This window comes from Carettochelys insculpta, chromosome 6 (assembly GCF_033958435.1).
Source record: "Carettochelys insculpta isolate YL-2023 chromosome 6, ASM3395843v1, whole genome shotgun sequence".
Lineage (NCBI taxonomy): Eukaryota > Metazoa > Chordata > Testudines > Carettochelyidae > Carettochelys > Carettochelys insculpta.
In genome coordinates, this window is record NC_134142.1 from 114,597,008 (window position 1) to 114,623,385 (window position 26,378).

The 26,378-nt window shown below is 45.3% G+C and overlaps 2 protein-coding genes across 2 annotated transcripts in view; one reads left to right on the plus strand and one right to left on the minus strand.

Annotated features, from left to right (window-relative positions):
* The window catches only part of LMNTD2 (lamin tail domain containing 2), a 58,649-nt gene extending 57,219 nt beyond the window's left edge, over positions 1-1,430 (plus strand). The window contains exon 15 of the mRNA XM_074998555.1: positions 1,284-1,430. Within this exon, the coding sequence (XP_074854656.1) occupies positions 1,284-1,430 (147 nt within the window). The remainder of the gene's footprint in view (positions 1-1,283) is intronic.
* Positions 1,431-2,976: 1,546 nt separating this feature from the next.
* Positions 2,977-26,378, minus strand: part of LRRC56 (leucine rich repeat containing 56) — a 95,631-nt gene continuing 72,229 nt past the window's right edge. Inside the window, exons 8-14 of the mRNA XM_074996001.1 lie at positions 22,290-22,467; positions 18,815-19,030; positions 17,271-17,335; positions 14,098-14,228; positions 13,315-13,526; positions 9,172-9,559; positions 2,977-4,182 (exon numbers count right to left, since the gene is read on the minus strand). Of these exons, the coding sequence (XP_074852102.1) occupies positions 3,990-4,182; positions 9,172-9,559; positions 13,315-13,526; positions 14,098-14,228; positions 17,271-17,335; positions 18,815-19,030; positions 22,290-22,467 (1,383 nt within the window). The 3' untranslated portion in view covers positions 2,977-3,989. The remainder of the gene's footprint in view (positions 4,183-9,171; positions 9,560-13,314; positions 13,527-14,097; positions 14,229-17,270; positions 17,336-18,814; positions 19,031-22,289; positions 22,468-26,378) is intronic.

Genomic DNA, 26,378 nt, shown 5'->3' on the forward strand with positions numbered 1-26,378 from the left:
GAAGGGCCCACCTGCGGTTACTAGCATTTTAAACTGGTCACATCAGCCTGGAAGTGGAGACAGCTGAAATTCAGTGAAACATACACAGAGAAATCCATAACAAATCCCATTTCTATTACATCCCAATGACACCCCCCACACCACCTGCCACACTCAGCACTTTTTAGTAGATAGATAAGACTAGGCCCTAGACATGTTTTTCTTTTGTGTCAGCACTTATAAAAGTGAAGGCTGTCCGACATTAGCTGAAACCCAGGGCAGATTCTGACCCTGCAGCTCTGCCCTGATGTGTAGCAGCCTGTTCATTGCACTAGCCCTGGAAGCTGGGACTGATCCTTTTACAGCACTTCTCTCCCACTTTGATGCAGTAGCCACTAGCAGTAGGGATGAGACCACTGATCTTCCTTTGTGTCAGGCTGTGATCACATTTCCTCTTGTAACTGCCCTTCCTGCTGTTCCATTCTTGCTGGTGTTATGCTATGCTGCAAGGATCATCACACGCTTAACCCCATTGTAGATATGCTTGCATGTTATATTCAGGAGGCCAGGCCCCTGGGGAAGGAGGTATTGCAGGCTGAGGATGGAGGTCAGGCCAGTGACAGAAAACTGTCTATTAAGCCCAACAGCCACGAATTGAACTTACTGTCAGCTGAGCTCCCTTTACCCCACTCTAGAAGTAATTACCATTTTCCCAGGGAGAGAAACGTTAACTATACCACATATGGAAGGAGGCAGCATAGGCCCCTAGGAGTCAGCAGCTTTGCCGTGTCCTGGGTAAGTCATTTCACCTACCTCAGTTTCTCCATCTAAACTGGGGACAACAATGCTCCCCCTCCTGTGAGATATGCCATTTCAAAGAGATGTGTGAGAGCTGGGTGTGGGAGGGTCATTCATCTGTTTCCTCTGACACTGTGAGCATAGCCATTTGTGGGTTCAGTCAAAGACTAAGTGCGTTACCCCCAGAAATCGCACCCCACCCCCACCCCGGAACTCCAGACAGTCTGCTCCTGACATCCACTTAAGGGGACTGTAGCCATAAGCTGAGAAGAAGAGGACCACAGGTAAGATGGGCAACAATGTCTATGTGTGCCTCCCTGACATTAAAATAACAACTCTGTGATATCAGCATGCTGAACTGGATGTTTTGAAAGCCTCCTGGTGTGTCCATGTGGAAGAATCTGTCCTCAGGCCATGCTGCATCCTGGGCCTCTATCACAGCAGAGAAGGGCAATGTGACAGTACCCCATAACATGCCTAATACTTATGCTAACTTTGCTTTTCAGGTCTTCAAAACTACTCTAGATACAACAATTCCTACAGTGGCACTGATAGGACAGAAGAGCGCTCGATCTAAATACGGTTTCAAGTACATGACTTACCTACCTACCACCACTGACATGCATCTTAGGAGATACTGTCCTGCTCGATAATGATTTAATAGATGACACAGGAAGCTTGCACAGGTTCTTAAATAAATACCATGCTGCTCTAATGCCTGTACTGCTGCTTGGCTTGTTTCAGCTAGAGAAGAGTCAATGATGGGTGGGGTGGTTGTCTTGAAAGGATGTGCTGCCTACAGTGGCTGTGATTTATCACTTGAGAACTCCACAGACAGCAAAATCAGGACATTGGAGGAAAGATCACTGTGGAGCAGCAGTTGGTGGCTCCAGTTCCCACTCTTGCAGTCATGTTGCCTAAGGTGAATGCATGCAATGTGTTCCTCATCTGAAGAGAGCAGTATTACTGGGGCAGGAGAGATGACAAAGATCAATGATGACAAAGGTCAGAAATGGAAGGGACTGTTCCCACTGAGCCCAGGAAGACATGTCTCAAATGTCTCTTATTCTACCCCTGTACAATGGTCCCTGTTAACTTACCAGTCCATAGACCTAAACATCACGTCATTTCTCCTGGTCTTCCACTGTAGGAATACAGCAGGGAAGCCGGTATTCTCCTGGAAAATATCCCATGGCCATTTCCAGAAGTGGCTTCTAAATCTGTGCCCAGTTTGTATGCAGACAAACCCAATTGCCTGATTTGCAAGCCCAAACCCCATTTATGCATGAAAATGTAGGATTCTGCATGTACAAACTCACAAGCACCAATTGGGAGTGTGGCTAGGGGCCATGGGGAGCAGATGTTCTTAATATTACTCACTTTCACAATTGCTTTTATAAGCACAGCCTGATTTTCACAGCTGTTGACCAGCTGCAATGCTGATTGGTTTCACTCACGAGTGTCGGGTGCTCAGAACTTCTGAAAACAAGGCCCTAACATTCTTCTCTCTCCTAGCTGGCTGAGCCAGACAGAACAAAAGGAATGGACATGCCCAGTGACACTGGCACAGAGTCAATTTTAGATGCCAGTTTAATTACACAAGCACTCTGTTTCATGCTGACTGACTGGAAATACCTCCAACGCTCTTATGATATTGGGGAACTGCTTGCGGCTCAATACTTAATGTATGTGATTGATGTGTTTTTTTTATGTCCACTGAGAGAATGTGAAGTTAGCTTCTGCTCGTAACTATTTTGAAAGAGGAACAGGTATCAGAGCAGTGGGAACAAGCTGAAGGATTTGGGCTCAAGGGTACGTCATATTCCTTTTGTTTGTGTTAGCAGGGTAGCCTAGTGAGGTAAAGGCAATGTATCACACAGGGGCTAACTGCGTAATTTCACGTATTATAAACTGTTTCCCAGAAAATATCTGTAACATATTAATTTGAAGGTAAGATTTTGTGATGCTTAGGTTGAGAATATCTGGCATGGTTCAGATCATACACCAGTCATTTGTACTTGTATCATGGCATTCAATCATTTAAATAAGATCATAGCGCTTTCCATCTTCCCCCAAAACAGAATTAAATACCCTATGGAAAGCAAGAACTGCTCCATCCCTATCCACTTTGTCATCTGTGATGAATCATTCAAAATAATAAATTCACATGAATTTGGAAAATGTAATTGACCTGAAAGAATAAACAGGGAAGGTCTGATTCTACATATTTGCTTTTCACTCATTTGCTCTGAAATGTCAGGGTGACAAAGCTTTCTAGGGAGCCAGCTGGACGTAATGAAGTTTATTTACAAAGGTTGCAGGGTGAAATTTAGACTTGCAATGTTCAGACATTGAACAGCAGTTCTGGGCAAGTGGTGAGAGTTCTGTCACAGCACAGACATACCAGGCTGACACACTGATGTTCCAATGAATTTCACCTTCAGTCGTCCTTCCCATAGCCTTAGAGCTGAGGGTAAAAATGAAAGATTACAAACAGAAATGGTAAACTTCTGTGAGAATTAGTGCTAAAGTCCATTAGACTTCCTGGCTATTGGACTTCTGCACTCAACTGAGCAGGGAACATGCACACTCAGCTGCAATACGATCACTGTTACTGGTCTTTGTAGCAATCCCTCCTCCACTCTCAATTGTTTCACGTGTGTTGAACATTTAGGATCCAAGAAGCAAATGGAATGAGCCTGTTTAGATGACAGCAAACTGGCAGGTGCATCAGCATTTGCAGGCTGGATGCAAGAGGGAAAACTGATGGACTCAGGTGCCAGCTGTCCAGCACTGAGTCTAGGGGACTGCAAACTTTCCCTTTTCTGTTGGGCATCACTGCTGACTTCTTATGCTCATAGCTGGGGATTAATCCAGAGAAGCCTTGTGTCCCAAGGCTTGTCTCCTTGAGCACACAAAGACTATACAAATAGCTGCCTTTTATTTAATAAAAGGTTGATCGATTCTTGAGTTGATCAGAGGATGCTTTTTCCAGTACGCATTTCTGACCAGCTATAGCTTTAAGTGAGACTAACCAAGCTGCTTGTCCGAACAGCTCTGTTTGTGCAGCTTGTCAGTGTATTCAGCTCTCCTAAGAAGTCAGAATACAGTATCAATGCTGCTGATGCTAAGCGCAGGGAACCCAAACTCCATCTGAGCACTGTGGTCTTGTCCGACTCAGCTCCAACACACACAGCTACTTGGAGTATTTTCTAGGACTCTGGAGTCTTGACTGGAGCAGCTGTTGAGACACTGGGCCTGCTTGGCAACTTCTGTAGAGCAGCCCTGCCAGTCAGAGAATGGATTACATTCCTTGGTGCAAACCGCTCTGAGGTTTTTGTGGATGAGTGGACAACTGGCTGGTGATGGTTGATTATGTTGGAGGCACTTGTATTCACACGGGCTCTGAAGGGAAGAAAAAATTGATATTGTGAGATAGCACAAGTTATTATGAGGAACTGAAGGAGCCTTCTGGATTCATCTGAGAACTGAACCAAAAACTTTCAGGACTGTGCAAAACAGGAAGGTTAGCACAACAGGCCTCTCTGAGGAGTTCACACTGCTACTGCTGTCAAGTATCGGAGGGGTGGCCGTGTTAGTCTGGATCTGTAGCAGCAACGAAGGGTCCTGTGGCACCTTATAGACTAACAGAAAAGTTTTGAGCATGAGCTTTCGTGAGCACAGACTCACTTCATCAGATGCTGGTCTTGGAAATCTGCAGGGCCAGGTATAAATAAGCCAGAGCAAGGGTGGGGATAACAAGGTTAGCTCAGTCAGCAAGGGTGAGGCTTACTACCAGCAGTTGATCTGGAGGTGTGAACACCATGGGAGGGGAAGCTGCTTCTTTATTTAGCCAGCCATGCCCCTCTGCTATATACATCGGACAAACTGGACAGTCTCTACGTAAAAGAATAAACACACACAAATCAGATATCAGAAATGGCAATATACAAAACCCCATAGGAGAGCACTTCAATCTCCCAGGCCACACAAGCTGTGTCTACATGTGCACGCTACTTCGAAGTAGTGGCACCAACTTCGACGTTAGGCGGCGAGACGACGAAGTCGCTAACCTCATGAGGGGATCGGAATAGCGCCCTACTTCGACGTTCAACGTCGAAGTAGGGACTGTGTAGACGATCCGCGTCCCGCAACGTCGAAATTGCTGGGTCCTCCATGGCGGCCATCAGCTGGGGGGTTGAGAGATGCTCTCTCTCTAGCCCCTGCGGGGCTCTATGGTCACCGTGGGCAGCAGCCCTTAGCCCAGGGCTTCTGGCTGCTTCTGCGGCAGCTGGGGATCTATGCTGCAGGCACAGGGTCTGCAACCAGTTGTCAGCTCTGTGTATCTTGTGTTGTTTAGTGCAACTGTGTCTGGGAGGGGCCCTTTAAGGGAGCGGCTTGCTGTTGAGTCCGCCCTGTGACCCTGTCTGCAGCTGTGCCTGGCACCCTTATTTCGATGTGTGCTACTTTGGTGTGTAGACGTACCCTCGCAGCGCCTATTTCGATGTGGTGCCGCGCAACGTCGAAGTTGAACATCGACGTTGCCAGCCCTGGAGGACGTGTAGACGTTATTCATCGAAATAGCCTATTTCAATGTTGCTACATCGAAATAAGCTATTTCGATGTTGGCTTCACGTGTAGACGTAGCCACAGTAGCAGACTTAAAAGTAGCTATCCTACAACAAAGAAATTTCAGGACTGGACTCCAAAGAGAAATTTCTGAGCTACAAGTCATCTGCAAATTCAACGCCCTCAGCTCAGGCTTAAACAAAGACTGCGAATGGCTGGCTAAATACAAAAGCAGCTTCCCCTCCCTTGGTGTTCACACCTCCAGATCAACTGCTGGTAGTAAGCCTCACCCTTGCTGACTGAGCTAACCTTGTTATCCCCACCCTTGCTCTGGCTTATTTATACCTGGCCCTGCAGATTTCCAAGACCAGCATCTGATGAAGTGAGTCTGTGCTCACGAAAGCTCATGCTCAAAACTTTTCTGTTAGTCTGTAAGGTGCCACAGGACCCTTCGTTGCTGTTACTGCTACTGCTGTTAGTTTGGAGAACACTAGCCTGCTCACCCATTTCTATAAATGTGCAGTCTCTATACGGATGAAGGGCTGATAGAAAAGCTGACATTGGAGCTCTATCCTGAGAAGACAGAGCAGGGTACAATGTGAACATGTAATTCACCTGGTCTTGTTTTTTGTTATTTTAATCTTTTTACTACTCATATCTTCAGTGTCATCATTGTCCACCAGCATTTCATAAGTAGGAGTCCTACCTTGAAACATAGCAGATGTCTTTTATCTGGGTACAGAGGGAACAGTGCATACCATGCAGACAACTGAAGAGCTAGATTGTAGAGTGAAACATTTCCCTGATTTAGAAAGTAGTCAACACTCATTTGGAGCAAGGGTGTGCAAAGTAGGGAGTGGGCTCTTTGGGGGGGCATGAAATTTCATAAGGGAGGGTGCAGCATGATTGGCTGCTGAGTCTCAGGCTCATTGATCTCATTAGAAATGTTGAAATCTGTTACTGTTTTTATGTCTGTGTATTCACATTTATATACCGATTCACAAAGATTTTATACACTCATCCCTCGTTTAATGAGTACTTTACTTATGAGTATTCACTAAAAACAAGGAACATATATACCTAGCAAAACAAAAAGCAGTCAAGTAGCACTTTAAAAACTAGCAAAATGGTTTATTAGGTGAGCTTTCGTGGGACAGACCCACTTCTTCAGACCATAGCCAGACCAGAACAGACTCAATATTTAAGGCACAGAGAACCAAAAACAGTAAGCAAGGAGGACAAATCAGAAAAAGATAATCAAGGTGACCAAATCAGAGGGTGGAGGGTTGGGGGGGAAGGTCAAGAATTAGATTGAGCCAAGTCTGCAGACAAGCCCCTATAGTGACTCAGAAAGTTCCCATCATGATTTAAACCATGTGTTAATGTGCCGAATTTGAATATAAAAGCCAGCTCGGCTGTTTCCCTTTCCAAAATGGTGCGATAATTCCTTTTCAGTAACACACATACCTTTAGGTCATTGACAGACTGCCCCATTCCATTAAAATGTTGACTAACTGGTTTGTGGATCTGGAGTGTTTTGATGTCTGTTTTGTGCCCATTGACCCTTTATCTAAGGGAGTTAGAAGTCTGTCCAATATACAAAGCATCTGGGCATTGTTGGCGCATGATGGCATATATGATGTTAGTAGAGGAGCATGAGAAAGTGCCCGTGATTCTGTGAGTCACCTGGTTAGGTCCAGTGATGGTATTTCCAGAGAAGATATGTGGACATATATGTCCACCCTCTGATTTGGTCACCTTGATTATCTTTTTCTGATTTGTCCTCCTTGCTTACTGTTTTTGGTTCTCTGTGCCTTAAATATTGAGTCTGTTCTGGTCTGGTTATGGTCTGAAGAAGTGGGTCTGTCCCACGAAAGCTCACCTAATAAACCATTTTGCTAGTTTTTAAAGTGCTACTTGACTGCTTTTTGTTTTGATAGTGTATAGACTAGCACAGCTTCCTCTCTGTTACTATATATATATATATATATATATATATATATATACCTACCTTTATTCACTATATCAGCAAACTTCCTTAGCTTATAAGCAGAGTCCCTGGCTGGGGGCGGGGAAACCCACAGCTGGAGCCTTCTCCCTCCCCTCCCTCAGACATGCAGCTGTCTGACAGCCCTGTGGCTGGGGGAAGAGAAGGAGAAGGCTCTTAGCCTGGATCCCTCTCCTGCACTGGGGGGAACGTGAAACTGACCAGCCATGAGATGATCAGTTTCCTGGCCCCACAAGCCATTGAGAGACTGAAACCAGCCTCCCCCTGGTTCCGAGCTCCTGCCACTCTGGGAGTCAGGAAGCTGACCAGCCCTGGGGGTTCCTGGCTCCATTCCCCTTGCAGGAAAATTCAAGTTATGCAGGGGTTGCTGGAACAACCCCTGGTAACTCCAGGATTTACTGTATTAGACCCCCTGCCCGCCCTGCAGACCTCATCCTCGGCCAGGTTTTAACTGACCCCCATGATCCCAAACTGCCCCCAGCCTTAGAGCCCCCCCAGCAGCCCCAAACTGCCCCCAGCATTAGACTCTCCCTGCAGCCTCAAACTGCCCCCAGCATTAGACCCCCCACCCGCCACATCCCTCAACAGCCCCAGCCTTAGATACTCCTCCTCCTGCAGCCTCTTCACTGGGGCTGCTAGGCTGGGTGACTCCCCCAGCCCTCCTGCTCCCAGTAATTAACTCAACTGTTAAGGTTTCGGCACCTAGGCATAAGGTAATTGCTATCTCTAGTGGGAGAGATAGCTGCCATCTCCAGCAGTTATCGCTATTGATAGATATCTGCCTGAGGCAGCAGTATTAAAAAACTGCAAATGGCTTCTTTAACAGCCACATGCAGCTGGAAACTGCCCAGGTGACGGCCTCTACAAATCTAATGGGACCCATGTTTGGGTCCTGACCCATAGGCTGGAAATCCCTGATCTACATACATACACTACATTCTATTTCTGGTGCCAAACTATTCAAATACATTAGAAAAGTACCTACACTCAACTGTTTTTTTTCAAGTTACAAGCCCTTGGAACAAAATTAAGACTTTTACATGTATTTTAATGGGAATTTAGTGTCTCTCTTATGAGTTTTCACCTATGAGCAGAACTTTGGGAAGCAATTGTGCTCATATAGTGAGGGATGAGTGTATTACATACTTACTTTCCTACACATGCTGAAAGGGTTTTATTTCTTATTAATATAACCAAAATTTCCATCAGTTTGGATTACAATAAATAGGATGCAGGGGACTGCTAAATGCAGGAACAAAAAGTGGGGCCCAATGTAAAAAGTTTGCTCACCCGAGAACAAATAGTACAAGGGACAGCCCCCTGCCTGGATTCTATACCACAACTATAACGCCACCCTGAAAGTCAAAATTTCCACATTCTGGGTGACTCCAAATTTCAAATGAGCAATAGAAAGTTCCAGTCACAAACAGATTTGGGTTACATAACACCTACCTATTTGATGTCCACTTAGAATGGCCTTTTTCCCTGAACTTCTTTTTGAAGCGAATTACTGTAAATTTCAAGGAAAACATGTATCTGACATGCTAATAGTGAGATGGAATGTTAGCAGTAACCAAGCTCTAAGACCACGTAAGAACATATTAAGGTTGTTTTGGAATGACTTGATGCATTGGTGACAAGGTACAAAGCAGTGCTTTCCATGGAATATACAGTGGATACCCTATAGCTAAGATACCCTCTAAGCCCCAGTGAAGTAATATACCTCAGAGTCAGTAGGGTGCACTTTTCTCCCCCAGCGAAGTCCCTGCTATGGTAACCATAATTCTACATAAAAGTTGTCTGTCTAGCGAGTATACCTGACACTGGTTGCTCCAACAGCTGCTGGCTCTGAAATAGGCCTTCCCCTTTGCCTGCCAACCTCCTCACTGGTGCAATAGCTCCCTTCAGCAGTCCAGGTCAACGCTTCACATGCAATAGGTGTGCTGTGCAGATTCAGACTAGTGATTGCTTCACAGGCAAGCTGGGCTGCTGTTTTTGTGCCAGCTCTTGATTTGGAACATTTCTTCAGCGGAGCTGCTTCTTTTTGATTAGGCAGTTTCAGATGTCTGACCCGGATGTCTCTCCCTTTTGAAGGTCTACCTGCAACACCATGCATGGATGCAGGTGAGGGGCACTTTGGAGGAGAAGGTACCAAAGAACAATTCAGACTGGTGGGTGACACACTTTTTTGGGCATGTGATGAATCTGAAACACAACAAGGAAACACACTGATTTTCTGGCATGGAGAGTTCACCTAACGGGCCAATAAGAGCGGAAGGTTCTGAGCACTTCATAGGAGCACATTCCACCTCACTGAAGATTAAAGCACCAGAAAGTGGCAGACCAAGGGATACGGAATTTTACCAAACACGGAAGTTAAAACACGGCTCTTATAATAACATTAGACTCAGGGCAAGCGCTTTAAAGTTGCAAATATGTTTCCCTATTTTTTTTAATGTTTATAGTTCAGCTCATATGATCCGTAGCTGTAACACACATGGAAATAGAAGAATCCTGATACTGATCTATGACTAAGCCCCTTCTTTCAGTTTAAAACCAATTTTTACCAAAAAATTCTTCTATTATTCCATTTTCTCCAATCTGCATGCTACTTTTGTGTCAGTCAAATAGATATATAAAATAACCTGTTTTATTAGGAAAATGCAATACACTGAACGAAGTATAAGTATGAGGATAATGCATTGGTCTGTGGCTATGTCTACACTAGAGAGTTTTGTCAACAAAACCTGCAGAGAATCCACACTAAAAATGCATTCTGTCGACATACTGTTGACCAAACTCGGCACTTGTTTCAACAGCCTTCTGCCTCTCCCCCATGAGGCAGACTGCCTTTCTGAACAGCATCTGTTGACAAAAAAGCCAGTTGGATGCTCTGGGGGGCCCTCTGTCCACAGACAGGGCTTCTGGGTTACTGGGCAACCCCATCTGTTGTGCTTCTGGTTCGCCATTCTGTCAAGAGAGTGGCTGGGCAGTCAAGCCGCTCTCTGTCAACAGAGAGGATTGACAGAGTGATCTGCTTTCATGTGTGGCCGCGAACTATCAACAGAAATTTTGTCAGAAGAGATCTTCCAACAGTAACTTCTGTCGACAGATCACTGTATTGTAGACATAGCCTGCGTGCATATGCAAAGCTGTCTGTTACAGTCAGGCTATATATTAGTTTAGAAGATTCAGACAATAAAACTACAGCTAACAAGCTTTAACGTGTGCACATCTGAATCTCACATCCACCAAATTTAGATTTCAAGCTATTAGCAGATAAAATATTAAAGACGTGACACACTGAAATGGGAAGAAAATGAAAATCTGTATCAGAAGTCAAGGAAGTATTCAAAAAAGCATGCAGTAAACAAAAACCAGAGACAAGGTTGAAGTGGAGTCTATGCGCTACAAATGGTACGGACCAATTAAGTTTAAACACTTATAAGCTAATAGTTCTAAGTCTACAACAGTAAACTATTTAGTCACATGAAAAGTTTTATTTGGGGATTAGAGATGTATTCTTTTCTTATGCTCAGAAGTGGAATTGTATTCCAAGTTCTGTTTTGCAGCAAGCCACACTTAAAAATGGAATTCAAAGCATTAATCTACTGAATAGGTTCCCTCACTTTTCTGTCCACCTGTAGCTGGTTCGGACTCCTGGAAGGGTTCCTCCCCTTGGGGGTCAATGGGCAACCATCCCGCCCCACTGCCACAAGTACCAAACAACCCAGAAGTTACTAGTTTGCGGGGTTCCCACCTTGCCCCAGGTGGGTGAAAGGCAACAATTCAAAGCCCCCTGCCCTACTTCAGGCAGGTGCTGGGGAAAATTAGCTCTTGTCAGGGCCTAGTCCTAGGTCAAGGGGACAGCAAACCCACAGTTTTAGGTGGTCCCCGGCCCCATCTCTGGGCTGGGTAGCAAACAGTCAAAAGGAGCCCATGCCCTGGTACAGGCGGGGCAGGCTCAGGGTCTGGCACAGGACGGGGCAACAAACAAACACAACCCAGTTCAGAAGGCAAAGGTCCTGGCGCAGGGCAGGGCAGCAAACAAGAGACACTCTACCTGTGCTGGCAGAGAGTGGGGAGACTGCCACCCAGCAAGTGGGGCCCACCTACCCACTGCATTCTGGCCCGGGGCCCTGGTTGCAGAAGCACAGTCTGTTGTGCAGGTCAGCGGGGAACCCAGACGACAACACGCTGACCTGAGGTCCTTTAACAGTCTTCTCTACCCCCTGGGCCACTCCTGCTCTCCCCCCAGCTTATACCACGTGTCCTGCCAACTTCTCAGGCTGAGGGTTCCAGGCCCGGCTGGGGTCCAGGTGGCGTAAGGGTTCTGCAGCCTCAGGCTAGCTTGGGGTGTAGGCTGACGCTGATACTCCTGCTGCCTCAGGCTGGCTTGGGGTGCAGGCGGAGGCTGATACTCTGGTCAGTCCTCCAGGTTGAGCTGGTCTTCTTGGCTACGTCTACACGAGCCCCAAACTTCGAAATGGCCACGCAAATGGCCATTTCGAAGTTTACTAATGAAGTGCTGAAATGCATATTCAGCGCTTCATTAGCATGCAGGCAGCCGCAGCACTTCGAAATTGACGCGCCTCGCCGCCGCGCGTCTCGTGCCCACGGGGCTCCTTTTTGAAAGGACCCCACCTACTTCGAAGTCCCCTTATTCCCATCAGCTCATGGGGTGTAGGCTGACGCTGATACTCCTGCTGCCTCAGGCTGGCTTGGGGTGCAGGCGGAGGCTGATACTCTGGTCAGTCCCCTATCAGCTCATGGGAATAAGGGGACTTCGAAGTAGGCGGGGTCCTTTTGAAAAGGAGCCCCGTCAGGACGAGACGCGCGGCGGCGAGGCGCGTCAATTTCAAAGTGCCGCGGCCGCCCGCATGCTAATGAAGCGCTGAATATGCATTTCAGCTCTTCATTAGTAAACTTTGAAATGGCCATTTGCGTGGCCTTTTCGAAGTTTGAGGCTCGTGTAGACACGGCCCTTCAGGCCAGTTCTTCCGGGTTCCATAGGACACCAGGCCTGGCAGGGGCCCATGCCCTCCAATCGAGGCCTCAGCCTCCCTCAGCTGGTCCTCCACCTCCTAGGCTGGGAGCCCAGAGCTGTCCTCAGGCAGCCAGGCAGGGAGCCCAGAGCCGTCCTCTGGCCTCTCTGGAGGCTCAGCCCCAACTGAATCCTCAGACCAGGCTTTTATAGGCCTGGCCCCATCTCCTGACTTCTGGTCAGGTGACTGGGAGGGGCCAGGCTCCATACAAAATGGCTCTTGGAAGGGTTCTTCCCCTTCTGGGTAGCGGGGAGCCACCCCACCACCAAAATATATTCTAATACTGGCCAAAAATTATTAACAGCTTTTTGCACTGACTTTCACCAATATTTGTTGTGGTGGTTAATAAACACTAGTAAATTCCTGGGAAAAATTAAATAGTGACTGAAAAGGAAGGACCCTAGGTACAAAACAACAAGGTGTGTGAACATGTTTATCTTTAGAAACCTCCTCTACATAGCAGAGATCCAGTTCTGCTGGCCATAAAATGATTGCACTAGTCTTTACTGACAGAGGTGCTACAACAATTTTTATAGTGAGGTGCTGAGACCCATTGAACTAAACTATAACCCCAGTATATAATGGAAATCACTTCAAGCCAGGGGGTGTGGCAGCAGCTCCAGCACCTAGACTGACAGATGAACAGAATTTACGGTAAGGACACAATCATCAGAATCGTCTTTGAGCAGCTGTGTCACTAAAAAGCTGGGAGAGAAATACAGCCTTGTATGTCTTAATTGAAACCAATTTATTATACTGCTTGTGTAACAACAGAGAACATGTTCCAGTACATTGCAGCATTGGTATTCCTTCCCATTGCCATGTAGCTCACAGGAACACTGAACGATTACAAACAGACTAAAGTGACACGTCATTTCTTCCCTACACAGGAAGAAGGCTAAGGGAGACCAGTACCTGATGAGGGCTGAGAAAGACGGGACTGGCAGGATGAATCTGGTGAAATCCTTTTAGTGAGATCCTCCTCGTAAGTCTCTCTCGGCTCATCCTCACCGCTATCACTCCGGCTGCATCCTTCTTCCTCCTCCTCCTCCTTCTCCTCCTCCTCCTCTTTCCTGTGTATCTTCATCACCTGGGGGGCCTTCTCCATCTGAATGATTTGCAGACACCTGACAAATGTTAAGCTCTACAGTTTTAGTTGACCCCTACTGTGCTCTCAGGAGTGTACACATGCATGTTCAGCACTCCAAAGAGTCCAGGTGGGGTCGCTGCTGTTTAGAGACAAATATAGGTAAAGGAGATTAGGTACCTAAACAGCCTGGCTATGTCTACGCTAGAGTTAACTGTAGACAGAAGCTACTGTTGGAAGAGATCTTCTGACAAAACTTCTGTCAACAGGTAGCGTTCACACACGAAAGGGGATCGCTCTGTTGATCCACTCTGTCCGGAGAAAGCAGGTAGACTGCCCAGCCACGTTCTCAACACAACGGGCCCCAGAACCTCATCAAACAGAATTGTGTGGATGGCATGAGGTCCTCCGCAGAAGGGAAAACTGATCCTGGAGTTTGCAAATAGATCCCACTGTGTTGTCTCTGCCTGGCTAGATGTGAATTTACAAAATGAAAGGCAATTCCCCAAAATTGCCACCAGGGGGCCAAAGAGTTTGCATTATTACAGAGCTGGAACAAGGAGTCCCTGCAATTTATTGTAAGATCAGTTAGAATCATCCCAGACTCTTACTGGTTATGCCACTCTCTCCATGCCCTCAGTTCAGTAAAGACATCTTCCTCTTTTAGGTTTTCAGCTTCTTCAGCATCAGAGGGGTGCTCCACCTTGTGACCAGGCATTTGGAAATGGTTCACTGCCATAGCCTAAAAAATAAAACTAAAAAGAGTTACCACTGATAACTTGGTAACTACTCTATCGTTCACCTCCCTTTGCCAACAACTCTCCCACTGTCTCATTTTCCAAACTATGGACATCAGAAGTCTGATGCAACTTTTGCTGAAACTGTTGGGTTTTCAGTTTACCCACAACCATGCTCTTTATGTTGATTTTTTTTTAAAACTATTGTATTAAATATGACAATCCCAGCTACAACATTTCTGGGTTCACTTCAGAAACCCAGCATTGTGATGACTGAGAGCCTAATGATATGTCTGATTTACATGACCAGATGTCCCATTTTTAAAGGGACAGCCCTGTATTTAAGCCCTCCTGTAGGAGTCCTAACTACTTCTTTAAAAAGGGCAAACTGCTCCTATTTCCTGTCTTCCTCCTCACATGTGTACTGGTGGGTCCCACTGCCAGCTGGATCTCTGCTCACCAGCCTACCAGTGATTTCAGGGTCCTGTGGCTGACACTGGGGGATGGTTGTGCAAGGCTGGTGATGAGGCAAGATGCAGTGCATGCCAGGAGGGGTGGGGGAGGGGATGGGAGGTTGATCACTTCCACTGCCGGTCTGTCAGTGCAGCCCCAGCTATGTGCCAGCTCTTGGCTAACAGGGCCCCACCCTCATCCTGTGTCTGGCTGGCACTGGCTGTGAGCTGCGGTGGCGGGTGAAAGCAGGCAGGCACAAGGTGGCAGCCAGTTACATGTTGCCTCTGCTGCCCACCCATCAGTCTTTTACATGCTCCCCTCTCACTGTCCTCCCCCTGCTTCACCCCATCCCTGCTCCTGTGGCTCCTCCATATCCCCCCGCAGGGCATCCCATTCCCTGTGCTGTGCAGAGAACCAGCCACTGGTGAGAGTGCTCAGCTCACTAACAGCCTGGCCAGCAAGCTCCTTCCTTCCCCCAGTGCCTCTGGCTGGGCGGGCAGCCTGGAAGCCCAAGACCCGCTGGCCTGGGGTGCTAGCCAGGAAGAGTCAAGTCCTGCATGTGCCACCGTGCTGGCATGAGGAAGCCTCTCTGCCCCCCGGCTAAGCTCTGGAGTAGCAGGATTAGGGGGAGCAATTTCCAGCTTGGTCATGCCCTGAACCTGAAGGCTCCACAGCAGCTGTCCAAGCAGGGAGTTTAGAACCCCACCCTGGGCCCTGCTTAGGTACCCTTCTCTGCTGAGCAACCTCTCTGGCCTTGTTTGCTGAAGCCTCTACCGTCAGGTTCCCTAGGCCCTGGCGCACAATGCAGCCTGCCTGTGCTGTAGCCAGGAGACAGGAAGTAGCTGGGTTATGTTGGTAGCCTGGAGATTTTAGCTGCTTTTGAAGCTCGTGTGGGCAAGAAGGGACAAGTTGCTTTCAGTGACATGGGCAGTGGGAAGGGCAGGAAGGGGGCAAAGAAAAGAGCTCTGCTAAGACACATCCAGACTCTGTGGGCTCCCCCCAGCATGTTGACTTGGGAATCAGGTACCAGAAGATGTGGGTCCATCCTGGGGGCCCAGCCAGGCATGAAGGGAAGAGAGTGCCAGGCAGGGAGGTCCGTTGGTCAGTTACTTCCCTCCACATGATAGCAATGTATAGGGGTGTAAGTGTCTCACCTCCCTCCATGTGGGTGTGGGAGGGTGTGTGTATGCGAGTCACCCGTCTGTGTGAGCCCAAAAGTCTTAAAGATACACAGTATTTTCTTTTAACAGGGGCTCAGTCAACTTAATGTTAAACAGTACATCTGTACAACTGATTGCTGTTGAACTTGCTTGAATATAATTTTGCTAGATGTCCCATATTCAGTACAGGGGAATATGGCCACTCTATGTCTGATTCTGGCCCTACACATATTGCTCTATGTTTACATGTACCTGAACCTATAATAGCTGCACCAACAGGCTTTTTCAGACACATTTAGTAGCATGTGACTGTGTAGCATATGATTATGCTCCCTGTATACAATCTGCACTATGTCACACCATTATTAAATCTGCAATTTCAGAAAAGCTTCATTGATTGGACAGAGCATGCAGAGAAAAGGGATGCTTCCACTCCCCTCCTGCAAATGATTTTTCTATTTGTTGACAAGGATGATATGTAAAATTATATACATTATAGTGGTCTATACATCACATAAGTGATGTGGCCCTGATGCAGCAAACCATCTCTTAAGCACAAGCTTACATGATCTGCTAAATCAGAACCTACAAGGTACCTCTACACTGCATTTAAACACCCGTGGCTGGCCTGTGCCAGCTGACTCAGGTTCACAGGGCTAAGGGGTTATTTAACTGTGGTGTAGATCACACCAAAAAAGCAGTCCAGTAGCACTTTAAAGACTAACAAAAAAATTTATTAGGTGATGAGCTTGTGGGACAGACCGGGCAGGGGCTGGAGCCCAGAATCCGAGACCTTTCTCTTTCACAAGATCCCAGAGCCCAGGCTCCAGTGAAAACCAGAACCAAATCCTGTGATCCTAACCTGTGCTTTGCTCATATCCCAGGGGATGTCGATGCAAGTTTTGTGACTAAGGAAGGCAGGATGTGGCATGTAATTTTCAGGTGTTCTTTTACAGTCCAGTGTTTTTAATTCCCGCCAGTGTAAGTAACCATTCTCCCTACCAGCTGTTTCTCTCCTTTGTTTGTCCTGTCTGATCGTAGCTGGTGTCTGATAACTTCCTCATTAAACGACACAGCTAGTTTTACACACCCCCTCCAGTTCTCTCTGATCCCTCTCAGAACAGGAAGCCTGGAGTTCTCAGATGCACAATCCCCATCACCACTGTGTTTATCTACTAATTTTCCTTCTCTCCAAGTTTCCTCTCCTGCTCTTCTCCATGTCTCATTTGGCCTTCCATATCTCCTTATGTGGTTTGCTGAATCAGGGCCTTTAGACCCATTGCCTCCTCCAAAACTTGTTGCTTTCATACATTGTTTTCTGGACTATAAACTGGAGGGGAAATCCACAAAAAAAACAATAGGGGGGTTGCAGCAGAATGCATCTCGTTTGGTTTTGTCAGGAAGGAATAGAAGCTTGTACGAAAGAAGACGTACACCTAGCTTTTGTTTCCGTGCTTGAAGGGCCTTGATAGGGTTCCCACATATAAGTCGGCTGATTCCTAGGACAAAGAAACAAAACAAGTCATTTCTCACCAGCTTTTTACACTTCATAATGAACTTGAATCAGTTTATAGTCCTGACGAGATTCTGTTCTTGTGAATATGAGAATAAAGCATGCGTCATTCATTGGCTATCTGGAGCTGGCCTCCAATTCCTTTGCTAAATGCAGAGAGTCCAGTGCTACCGAGGTGCAGCTTCACCGCTCTGCATGGCTTCACTGGCTCACCTGACGGTGCGTGCACAGCAGTTGAACGACATGCCTCAGAGTGCTGAGGGAGAACGGTGTTTACTGGAAAGGCAGCCCCAAAATATTGGGACAAACTAAAACAACCAGACACACCCAGCTGGTATCCAAAGAGCTGGTTAGATTGCAGCACTCTGGCCTTCTCTGTTACAAACTGACCAAGAAATCTGAGGAAGCCTTCAAAACTGGATCTAAACAGGACTCAGCCAGACATTTCCTATTCAGTCACTCTTGGACATCCCACTGGTGGCCCTCAGAGGCTCCTTTGACTTTCCCTTTAATTATAGCTGAGTGTCAGCTCAGACCTCCTTGTCCTCCAGTTCCTTTGGCATATACCTACACTGCTATCTGCCCTGAGAGAAGCTGAGACATAGCTACATCCAAATCTGAGTCATCAGTCAGCCTGAATTAGCCAAAAAAACTGCAGAGTGACAGGAGATCCTCCACTTCCTTTTGAGGAGCTGTGCTGACAGCAGTATTCCCAGGAGGAAAGAGCCAACCAAGAGTGGCTGAGAACTGCACTGCCGTTAGACCTTTGGGCTGGCCAGCAGGCCAGAAATTTTAAATCAGTGATGTGATCCCTCAAACAGAGATGCAACTCTGGAAGCTGATGATATAGTTACTCACTTACAGCAACAATCCCTATGGGAATATCAGTATGGCATTTGCACTCTGACTCTGTGAGACACTTCTAAAGGAGATGTGCAACACAGCTTCCGCCCTCCTGGCATTCTGTAGAGACAGTTTATCTCAAGACATTACTCCAGTGTTTTATCACAATGAGGTGTCTAGATAATTCTTCATGTTTTCATATAAAAACATATTGCTCTGAGTGACCCCAGCAAATCTGGGAGCTAGAGATATGGGCTAATGAAAACAGGTTTTAATAAAAATAAGGGGACAAACTGCACCTGAGAGAGCAGCACTTAAACAGCTGGCGGGGAGATACTGGCATTCATTAGGGCACTTTTTAGCAATACGCAACTTTTGAAGGGAGACTAAAGAGTAACATGGTGCGTCCCCAAAGGACTTTCACCTTCGGCTTCAGGAAAATATGAAGAAGCACCCCAAGCTTATTGTGCGTGAGTTTTACACAAAGAAACCATGGACAAGCCAATATACTGTCAGTACTAGTGGATGCCAGTGAGAGCACATGTGCTTCTATAAAGCAGGAAGGACTTTGAGGGGAAGTCAAAAAGGAGTGGATGGGTTAAGAACAAAGAAAAATCATCACCATGTGTCAAGTCACTGGAGTCATCTTCTAAGAATATCTCATCAAAGACGGTGGATTCTGTGAGCATGCTAACATTGGATAGCAAAGGCACATTGCTCGATCTCCCTGCACTAGCCAGCCTCTGTGCAGTCCACGGTCTGGAATCTGACATAAAATGAGCAGTGGTAGGTCTCGGACTGGAGCAAGGTCTTCTTACTAAAGCCTCTGGATGAGAATCTAACAGAGAGATTACCGTGAGATATGCCTGAGAAAGCAACATTCAGAATACTTTGTCACTGCACAGTCACAATAAAGCTATGGAAACATGCTTGGTGCTAGAGAGACCAGAAGAAAATGCAGCTCCTGCTTCAAGGAACTTAAATGTAAATTCTACAGCCACATAGTGTCTGTCACATCCTCATGCTCAGACGTGTCTCTGGCCAACTTCCAGCATGAACACCTATATTTTTCACACAATTTCTAAACCACTTTAGATATTAAATAATAGGCAGGCAAAGGAAGAACAGTCCACCATGAAAAGGCTCAGCACTTTTAATAATCAGGCTGTTTATTTAGGAGCTTACAGTTACATACTGATTTATTAAATACTTTCTCCTTTATTATTAATACCAAGCTGTAAAACATATAGTGAGTGCAGCGCAGCTAAGTGGACACTGCTAAAGAATAGAAAATGTTTGGAGTTTCCAAACCTTAGTGCTTAAGTTAAAGGCAAAAATACAAATATGAATAAAATATAAAGTAATATGAATGCCCTGTTCTGTGTTCCATTCTATACTGTTTCTGTTTCCCTACTTTACTATTTTTCTGTCATTCAAACTTACGTGCCCATGGAGGGATTACTGAAGTACCTGATTTTTTCAGACTTTTTCCCTACAATCTCAATTACTACAACTAATGATTTGCGCTCACTGAGATTAAAATAAATAATTATATTTTAATGGCACACAATTGGCAAGCATGCCACAACAGTGAGGGTCAAAGCCAACCTTATTGCCCACACTAATGGGAAGCAATGTAAGCGGTGATAGGAAATACTTTGTAGTATTTAACTGAACATAGTAAAGCAATATACAAAAGCATAACAGAAGACCCGGGGGACCTCTATGAAATTAACAGGCAGCAGTTTAAAACAAACATAAGGAAGTACTTCTTCAACAATGCATAGTCAACTTGTGGAACTTGTTGCCAGGGGATATTGTAAAGGCCAAAAGTACTATTGGGTTCAGAAAAGAACTACCTAAGATTCATACACAATAGATCATCAATGGCTTGGGGCCAAGATGACCAGGGACACAATCTTACAGCCTGCATGCTCCTAAACTTCTGGTTGACAGAAGGTGGGACTGGACAATGGGATAGATCACTCTGTAATTGCATTTTTGGTTAATTCCCTTGGAAGCATCTAGCACTGCCCATTGTCAGAAAACTGGATATTGGGATAAAAGGACAATTGGTCTGATAAAGTATTTTTGTTCTTGTGAACCAGTTTTGCTAAATATTGTATCGTCATGTAGTTACCTGAGTCATTATTCATGAGTCAGACTGTTAACCACCTTCATTTCCAAGATTTCACTTGAATTACTCAGTTCAAAACATACCTACTTGAAGAATACTAAGAGCTAGAACCTCAGCTGCCTATGAGACAAAGCTGATGGTTTAAGCCACTTTTACATTTATCTGCTCCTAGGGCTAGTCAGAGCTGCTGTAAGTTACTTCCATTGTGTCATAGACACATTTGGACAATCAGTGGAGAGCAGAACATTCTAGCTAAGCTCCATTTTTCCTAGCAATTCACCTGACTCAATGACATAGCAAACAAGGCATCCTTACGTACTGAAGGATTCCCCAATACAGGAGAAAAGTCTCCTCCACTGCCTGGTTAAGATCTGCACAAAGCAGCTTCAATGGGGTAGAGGTTCTCGACAAAAGCTTGAAAGTGCAGTTACCTCCCACAGAATGGCCATGAAAATGGCACCATGAAGTTCCATATTTATTGACCCCCAGTGAATCCCATAGCCCAGTGTGGTAGGTGTACCCTTAGGGGTACACGAGAGAAGTCCAGGGTGTATGCGCACTCGAACTGCATCTGGCTCTTTGAGCAATAAAATGCTCAGAGCCATGGGAGCGCTATGCACCACTCTCTGCACGCATCCCACCACAGCGCTTGGAGGGAAAGTGTGTGGCAGCAGCGATGGTGGTGGCATCACTGGATTACAGCAGGAGAGAGAGGGCTGGGCATGCCTGCCACTGGGGGAGAGAAGGTGGTGTTGAGTTAAAGTGGGGAGCTGAGGGTGCCTGGCTCTGTGGGAGAGAAGGTGGGGACTGGGTTAAAGCAGGGGGCTGGGGGTGCCTGGCTCTGAATGAGGGGAGTGGGGAACGGGTTAAAGTGGGGGTGGGGGCTGAGGGTCTCTGGCTCTGGGGAAGAGAAAGGAGGGATTGTGTTAAAGCAGGTGGCTGGGGGTACCTGGCTCTGGAGGAGGGGAGGGGTACGGGGTTAAAGCAGGTGGCTGAGGGTAGCTGGCTCTGGAGTACAGTATTATGCTTATCTGAAGTAAGTGATAAAATTGCCATTTGTACAATTTTAGTTTAGTTTTTTATAATTACATCCACAGCTCCCCACTTTAACTCAATCCCCGCCTCTGCTCCCCAAAAGCCAGGCACACCCAGCCCCTTCCCCTCAGCTACACACATGCCCCCTGGACTTCTCTTGCATACCTGTAATGGTATGCATACCCACATACCACATGTTGAGAAACACTGGTTTAAACAAATGTGTCGCAATAGTGGGGAAAAAATTGAAAATTGTGGGTACTGGGGGTACTTTTAATGTTTTTGTTTTTTAAAAAAGAGGTACTTTATAAAAAAAAGAAAAAAGGTTGAAAAACACTGCCATAGCCAACCTGTTAGGTTTAAGTGACAAGTTTGAGTTTTCTGAAAGCCCGGTTTGGGATCTTAGGCTACATCTACGTGACACCGATCCTTTGAAAGAAGTTCTTCCAGAAGATCTATTCAGAAAAAAACTTCTTTTGAAAGAGTACGTCCATACAAAAAGAGATTAAAAAAAAATCAATCCGCTCCTTTGATAGAGAGTGTCTGCACAGCACCTGCTCTTTCAAAAGAATAGGCCTGAGAGAAAAAAAAAAATCATCTGGTGCCTTGAGGACTGCTCTTTTGAAAAAAAGGGCCCCTGAGGCATCTACACACTTTTTTCCCCCCAAGAGAATCTTTCCAAAAAAGATGGTTTTCCTCATCTGGGAGAGGAAGAGGGCCACCAGAAAAAGTGCTGCATTCTTCTGATTTAATATTGAAAGAATGCATTGTGTGTGTAGATGCTCCATGGGATTTTTTGGAAAAGCCCCAGCTTTTTTGAAAAAACTCGCTAGTGCAGACATACCTTTATAGTCCAGCTGTGCTCTCTCTTTCTTTCTTATGTATCAGCACTAGTAAAAGTATCTTCATGGGAAATTTGACATACCTAACCCAGAAATGTCTTTGGCCAAACTGCCCTCCTTAATGGACTCCTTGACAATTAGCCAGTCTTTGTTCATTTTCCTGGAGAGAGGGATAGTAGTTTGACTTGCTGGTATTTCATCCAAATACTTTAAGTGAGGGATGAATTTTTTCACTTCAGCTCTATAGTTGTAATCTGGCACCTGGAGAGTTGAGAGCATGGTCATTTTAACAGATTGTTCAAGAGAAACTGGACTATTATGAGTAACATGTAGGTGTTTACTTTGCATGAACACTGGATAGTTTGAAGAATGTTTTGAAGGCACAAAACAATCCACCCCAGAAATGTAGCCACACATTTTAAATTTCACTGCACCTCTCTATGATGGAGCCACTACTCAAGTTGCTAATGTACTGACAACACAAATTGCGGAAAATTAAAAGGCTGTTTTGTAATTTATTTAATCAGTTACCTCAGCAGCTTTTACCATAGCATCTGGGTGCTGTACAAAATGGCAAACAATATGCGGCTCTCTATGGGAAGATCAGACAAACTCAAGCCGTAAGTGCTCCCTCTTGTTATGTTTGGAGTTCTCTGGTTGTGACACCAACTTCAGGCCATTGTGTGATTAAAAAGATAGGCTTGGGCGGAAGGCTGCCAAACCCAGAGTCTGACATGCTAATAGGTAGCAGATCCCTCAGAGCTAGATTGCAACTTCAGGCAAAACTCTAAGCCAAGGTTGGTGCATATGCAGACTGGGGAGGCACTCTGGGTGCTTCTGTATATCAGAGGAGATGACTAAATTTAAATCTAAGCTCTTTTCCTGCAAGACAGTGTATGCCAAGGACATATGCACAAAACCTAAAATGAACTGCAGCTAGATTTCTTTTCTGAGACTTTGGAATGACATACCCATTTCCACATACTGGTTAGGACACATGTTGAGATGGGTCCAGAAGAAACTGCACTAATAAGTTGACAGTTTGGATTATATGTGAAATAGGCCATGTGCACATTGCACTGACTGAAGAACTATGGACAGCGGAAGAGGAAAGCTTAGTGTTACAGAAAGTGCTTATTACACTATGTTTCTGAATCGCCTGGTGAGTGTTGGGCATTTCTAACAGATTAGGACATTACAAAGACATGGCATCTCAGCTTAGGAAAATTTAGTGAGGTGTACAGGTGGGTTGGAACATGCATTTGCAACACTGGTTAAAAAAAAACTTAGATTAAGAGGGCAGCAGATGATGTCTGACTGTCTCATTCACTAGCAGTTTAAAGAAAGCACCAAGCAAAATTGTTCTTGTGATGCAATGTGAGGGATAGCTCACCTGAAAGTTAACATTAACCTATAAGTCACTCATTTGATCCTGACAGAGTTTGCTCTCTCACAATATTACATGGTATATCACCAATTCCCAGTCAGTCAAATCCTCACCCACCAGTAATATTGCCACACACAGAAATCTTTCTGCAGTAGCAGTATGTGTACAACTGTCCATTCCCCTTCCACAAAAACAACACACAGATGGGCAGAAGGAATTTGTCAAATAAACCTGGCTGCTGCTAAGAGGCAGACACTAATCTGACTCCTTAATCTTCATTTAAGAACTGCCTTAACCCATCTTTCTGTAGCACATATACTTTGCACAGTGTGCTGGTTACAGGTTTACAATTTATAGTGTTCTCTTGTTTGAGACATGCATCATATTACACTCACAAGGCAATACTGCCAATAGCAGCTGTAATAGGGGCTACAGTATTTATCATCAGGTTGTAGCTTTTGGTTTAGATATCAGAAGAAGATGAGGTCATCTGAAAATGAAGTTACGTAAAGCAAACTGGGAGCCTGAAGAAAGGGCAGTAAATCTAGTTAATTATTTTGTAGATAAAAAATAAGAGCTCTTACTGAGATGCTACTATGGGGTGCAGTAGCTTGAAATGTTAGACTTGCGCAACTGAGGAACATAAATGTAATTCCACATCTTTTTGTTCTACTTCTCAGTGAATTGTCCATACTTCATTCAGTTGGTGAAAGCATTAATAGGAAAGAACAACTGACAGAGCCAAGGGTGAAACTCTCAGGGCCTGAAGGTAGAATGTTTTTGTGATGGTTTCAGGGCTGTGAGAGTCCTCACTGAGGGGTCACAGTAAATCTATGACTTGCCTCTTTTAGAATGTGGTTGAAGACACATCTCTCTGCAGGCCTCCCATCATTAAGGAGGCAACAAATGGCTGATTATTTTGTCTTCTCCTAGAATGACCCAAAGAAGCAAAATTCAACCAAGTGAGGCAGAGATGGTCCATATGTGTACAGCAAAGAATCTTCGTACATAATTGAATTTTGCTTTACGTCTAGCTGTCTCCGTAACTTGTGCAGTCTCTCTCTCATGGTAGTCACTTGATAATGAGTCAGATGTCTGCATGTCACCCTCTTATCTGTGGGTCCGTTGATGGCTGATCAGCCTGATTCTAGAGCTGCAGGTCTTATGAAAGATGGGGCAGGTGTTGATAGCTGGTGGAGGGACGTGGGGAAGGTTTTGCTGCTCTTTTCTTCTTCTCCACCTCTCCTCATCTGTACTGCGGCGGGACCTCTCAAACTGTGCCACCTCCTCAGGGATTACCACTCCACTGGGCACAGTCCTGAGCAAAGTTCTCCCAAGTGTTGACACAACGCTGCACTTTTTCATGTGTGCCTTTAGCACATCCCTATATCACTTCTTCTGGCTCCCATCGCTCCTCTGTCCTTCCTTCAACTCAGAAAACAGAATCTGTTTTGGAAAGCACTGATTAGACATTCAAACCACGTGACCAGTCCAACAAAGTTGTTGGTGAATGATAATGGCTTCAATTCTGGTCATGTTCGACTCTTCCAGGATGCTACTATTTGTGTGCTTATCCTCCCACGTGTGCACTAGCTATGCAATGACTGACAGAAAGACGTTGCATCGAATAGGATCTCTGGATGGTAACATCTTAGCTAGCACTTACTCAAGAGATCCCATTTTGCAAAAACTTGTTCGAGAAAGTATCTTGCATACTATATATTCTGTATGTCTACTCCACTTCTAAAAACACTGCACTTCAGCATATTATAATACTAATCAGTCCCTGGTTTCATCATCTAAACAGGTCAAGAGCAGTCCTGGCATAAGCCTGTCACAGGTGTTTTTAAGGATTGACGACACCAAGTGATAACTGTATCTTCCAAATGTTACTATATTTGGCAATGGACAACAAAAGGGGACAGATATGAACTTCATATAGCTCTAGTACCTATTGCTTAGGTTCTAAAAGAAGCCTACAATTATAGAGTGACAAAACTGCACTGTATTAACTCTATGGCTATGTCTATACTACAGAAATTTGTTGACAAAAGTTACTGTCAGAAGGTACCTTCCGACAAAACTTCTGCCGACAGATTGCATCCACAGCATCTCTCTATCCACTCTGTCAACAGAGAGGGGCTGGACTACCCTGAGGACCTCTTGACAGACCAGTCAACCGGAAACACAGCAGATATGGCTGCCCAGTAACCCGAAAACCCTGTCTGTCAGAGGGCCCCCCAGACCGTCCGCATGGCTTTTTTGTTGACAGATTCTGTTGAGAAAGGCATTCTGCCTAATGGGGGAGAGGCAGAAGGCTGTTGACAAAAGTGTCAAGTCAGTATGCAACACAGTGCATTTTTAGTGTAGATAGTCCATGAGTTCTGTTGACAAAACTGGGGTTTTGTTGTCAAAACTCTCTAGTGTAGACATAGCTTACGAGAATAAAAACGAGAAGAGCCGAGTTTTTCACTAGAAGAAAGCATAGATTTCTTTTTGTAGAGACTTTTGTTTCTAATCACATCTTCAGCAAGGAATGAAATTTCAACAACAAACATTTCAATTATAAATAGTATCTGCCTCTGAAGTATACCTCTGAAAGTACAAAGAAGGAAAACAAATGTAGAGCAATTTGTTAAGGCACAGCTTACTGGCTCTTTGAAAAGAAAAAAATGATAACTAAAACAGTACACTCTATTGGCGCATTCAGTGACAGATGTGATCAAGCCAATAATTATTAAAAAAGTTATATAAATATTCACCATTATTATATGCATGGGTTGAA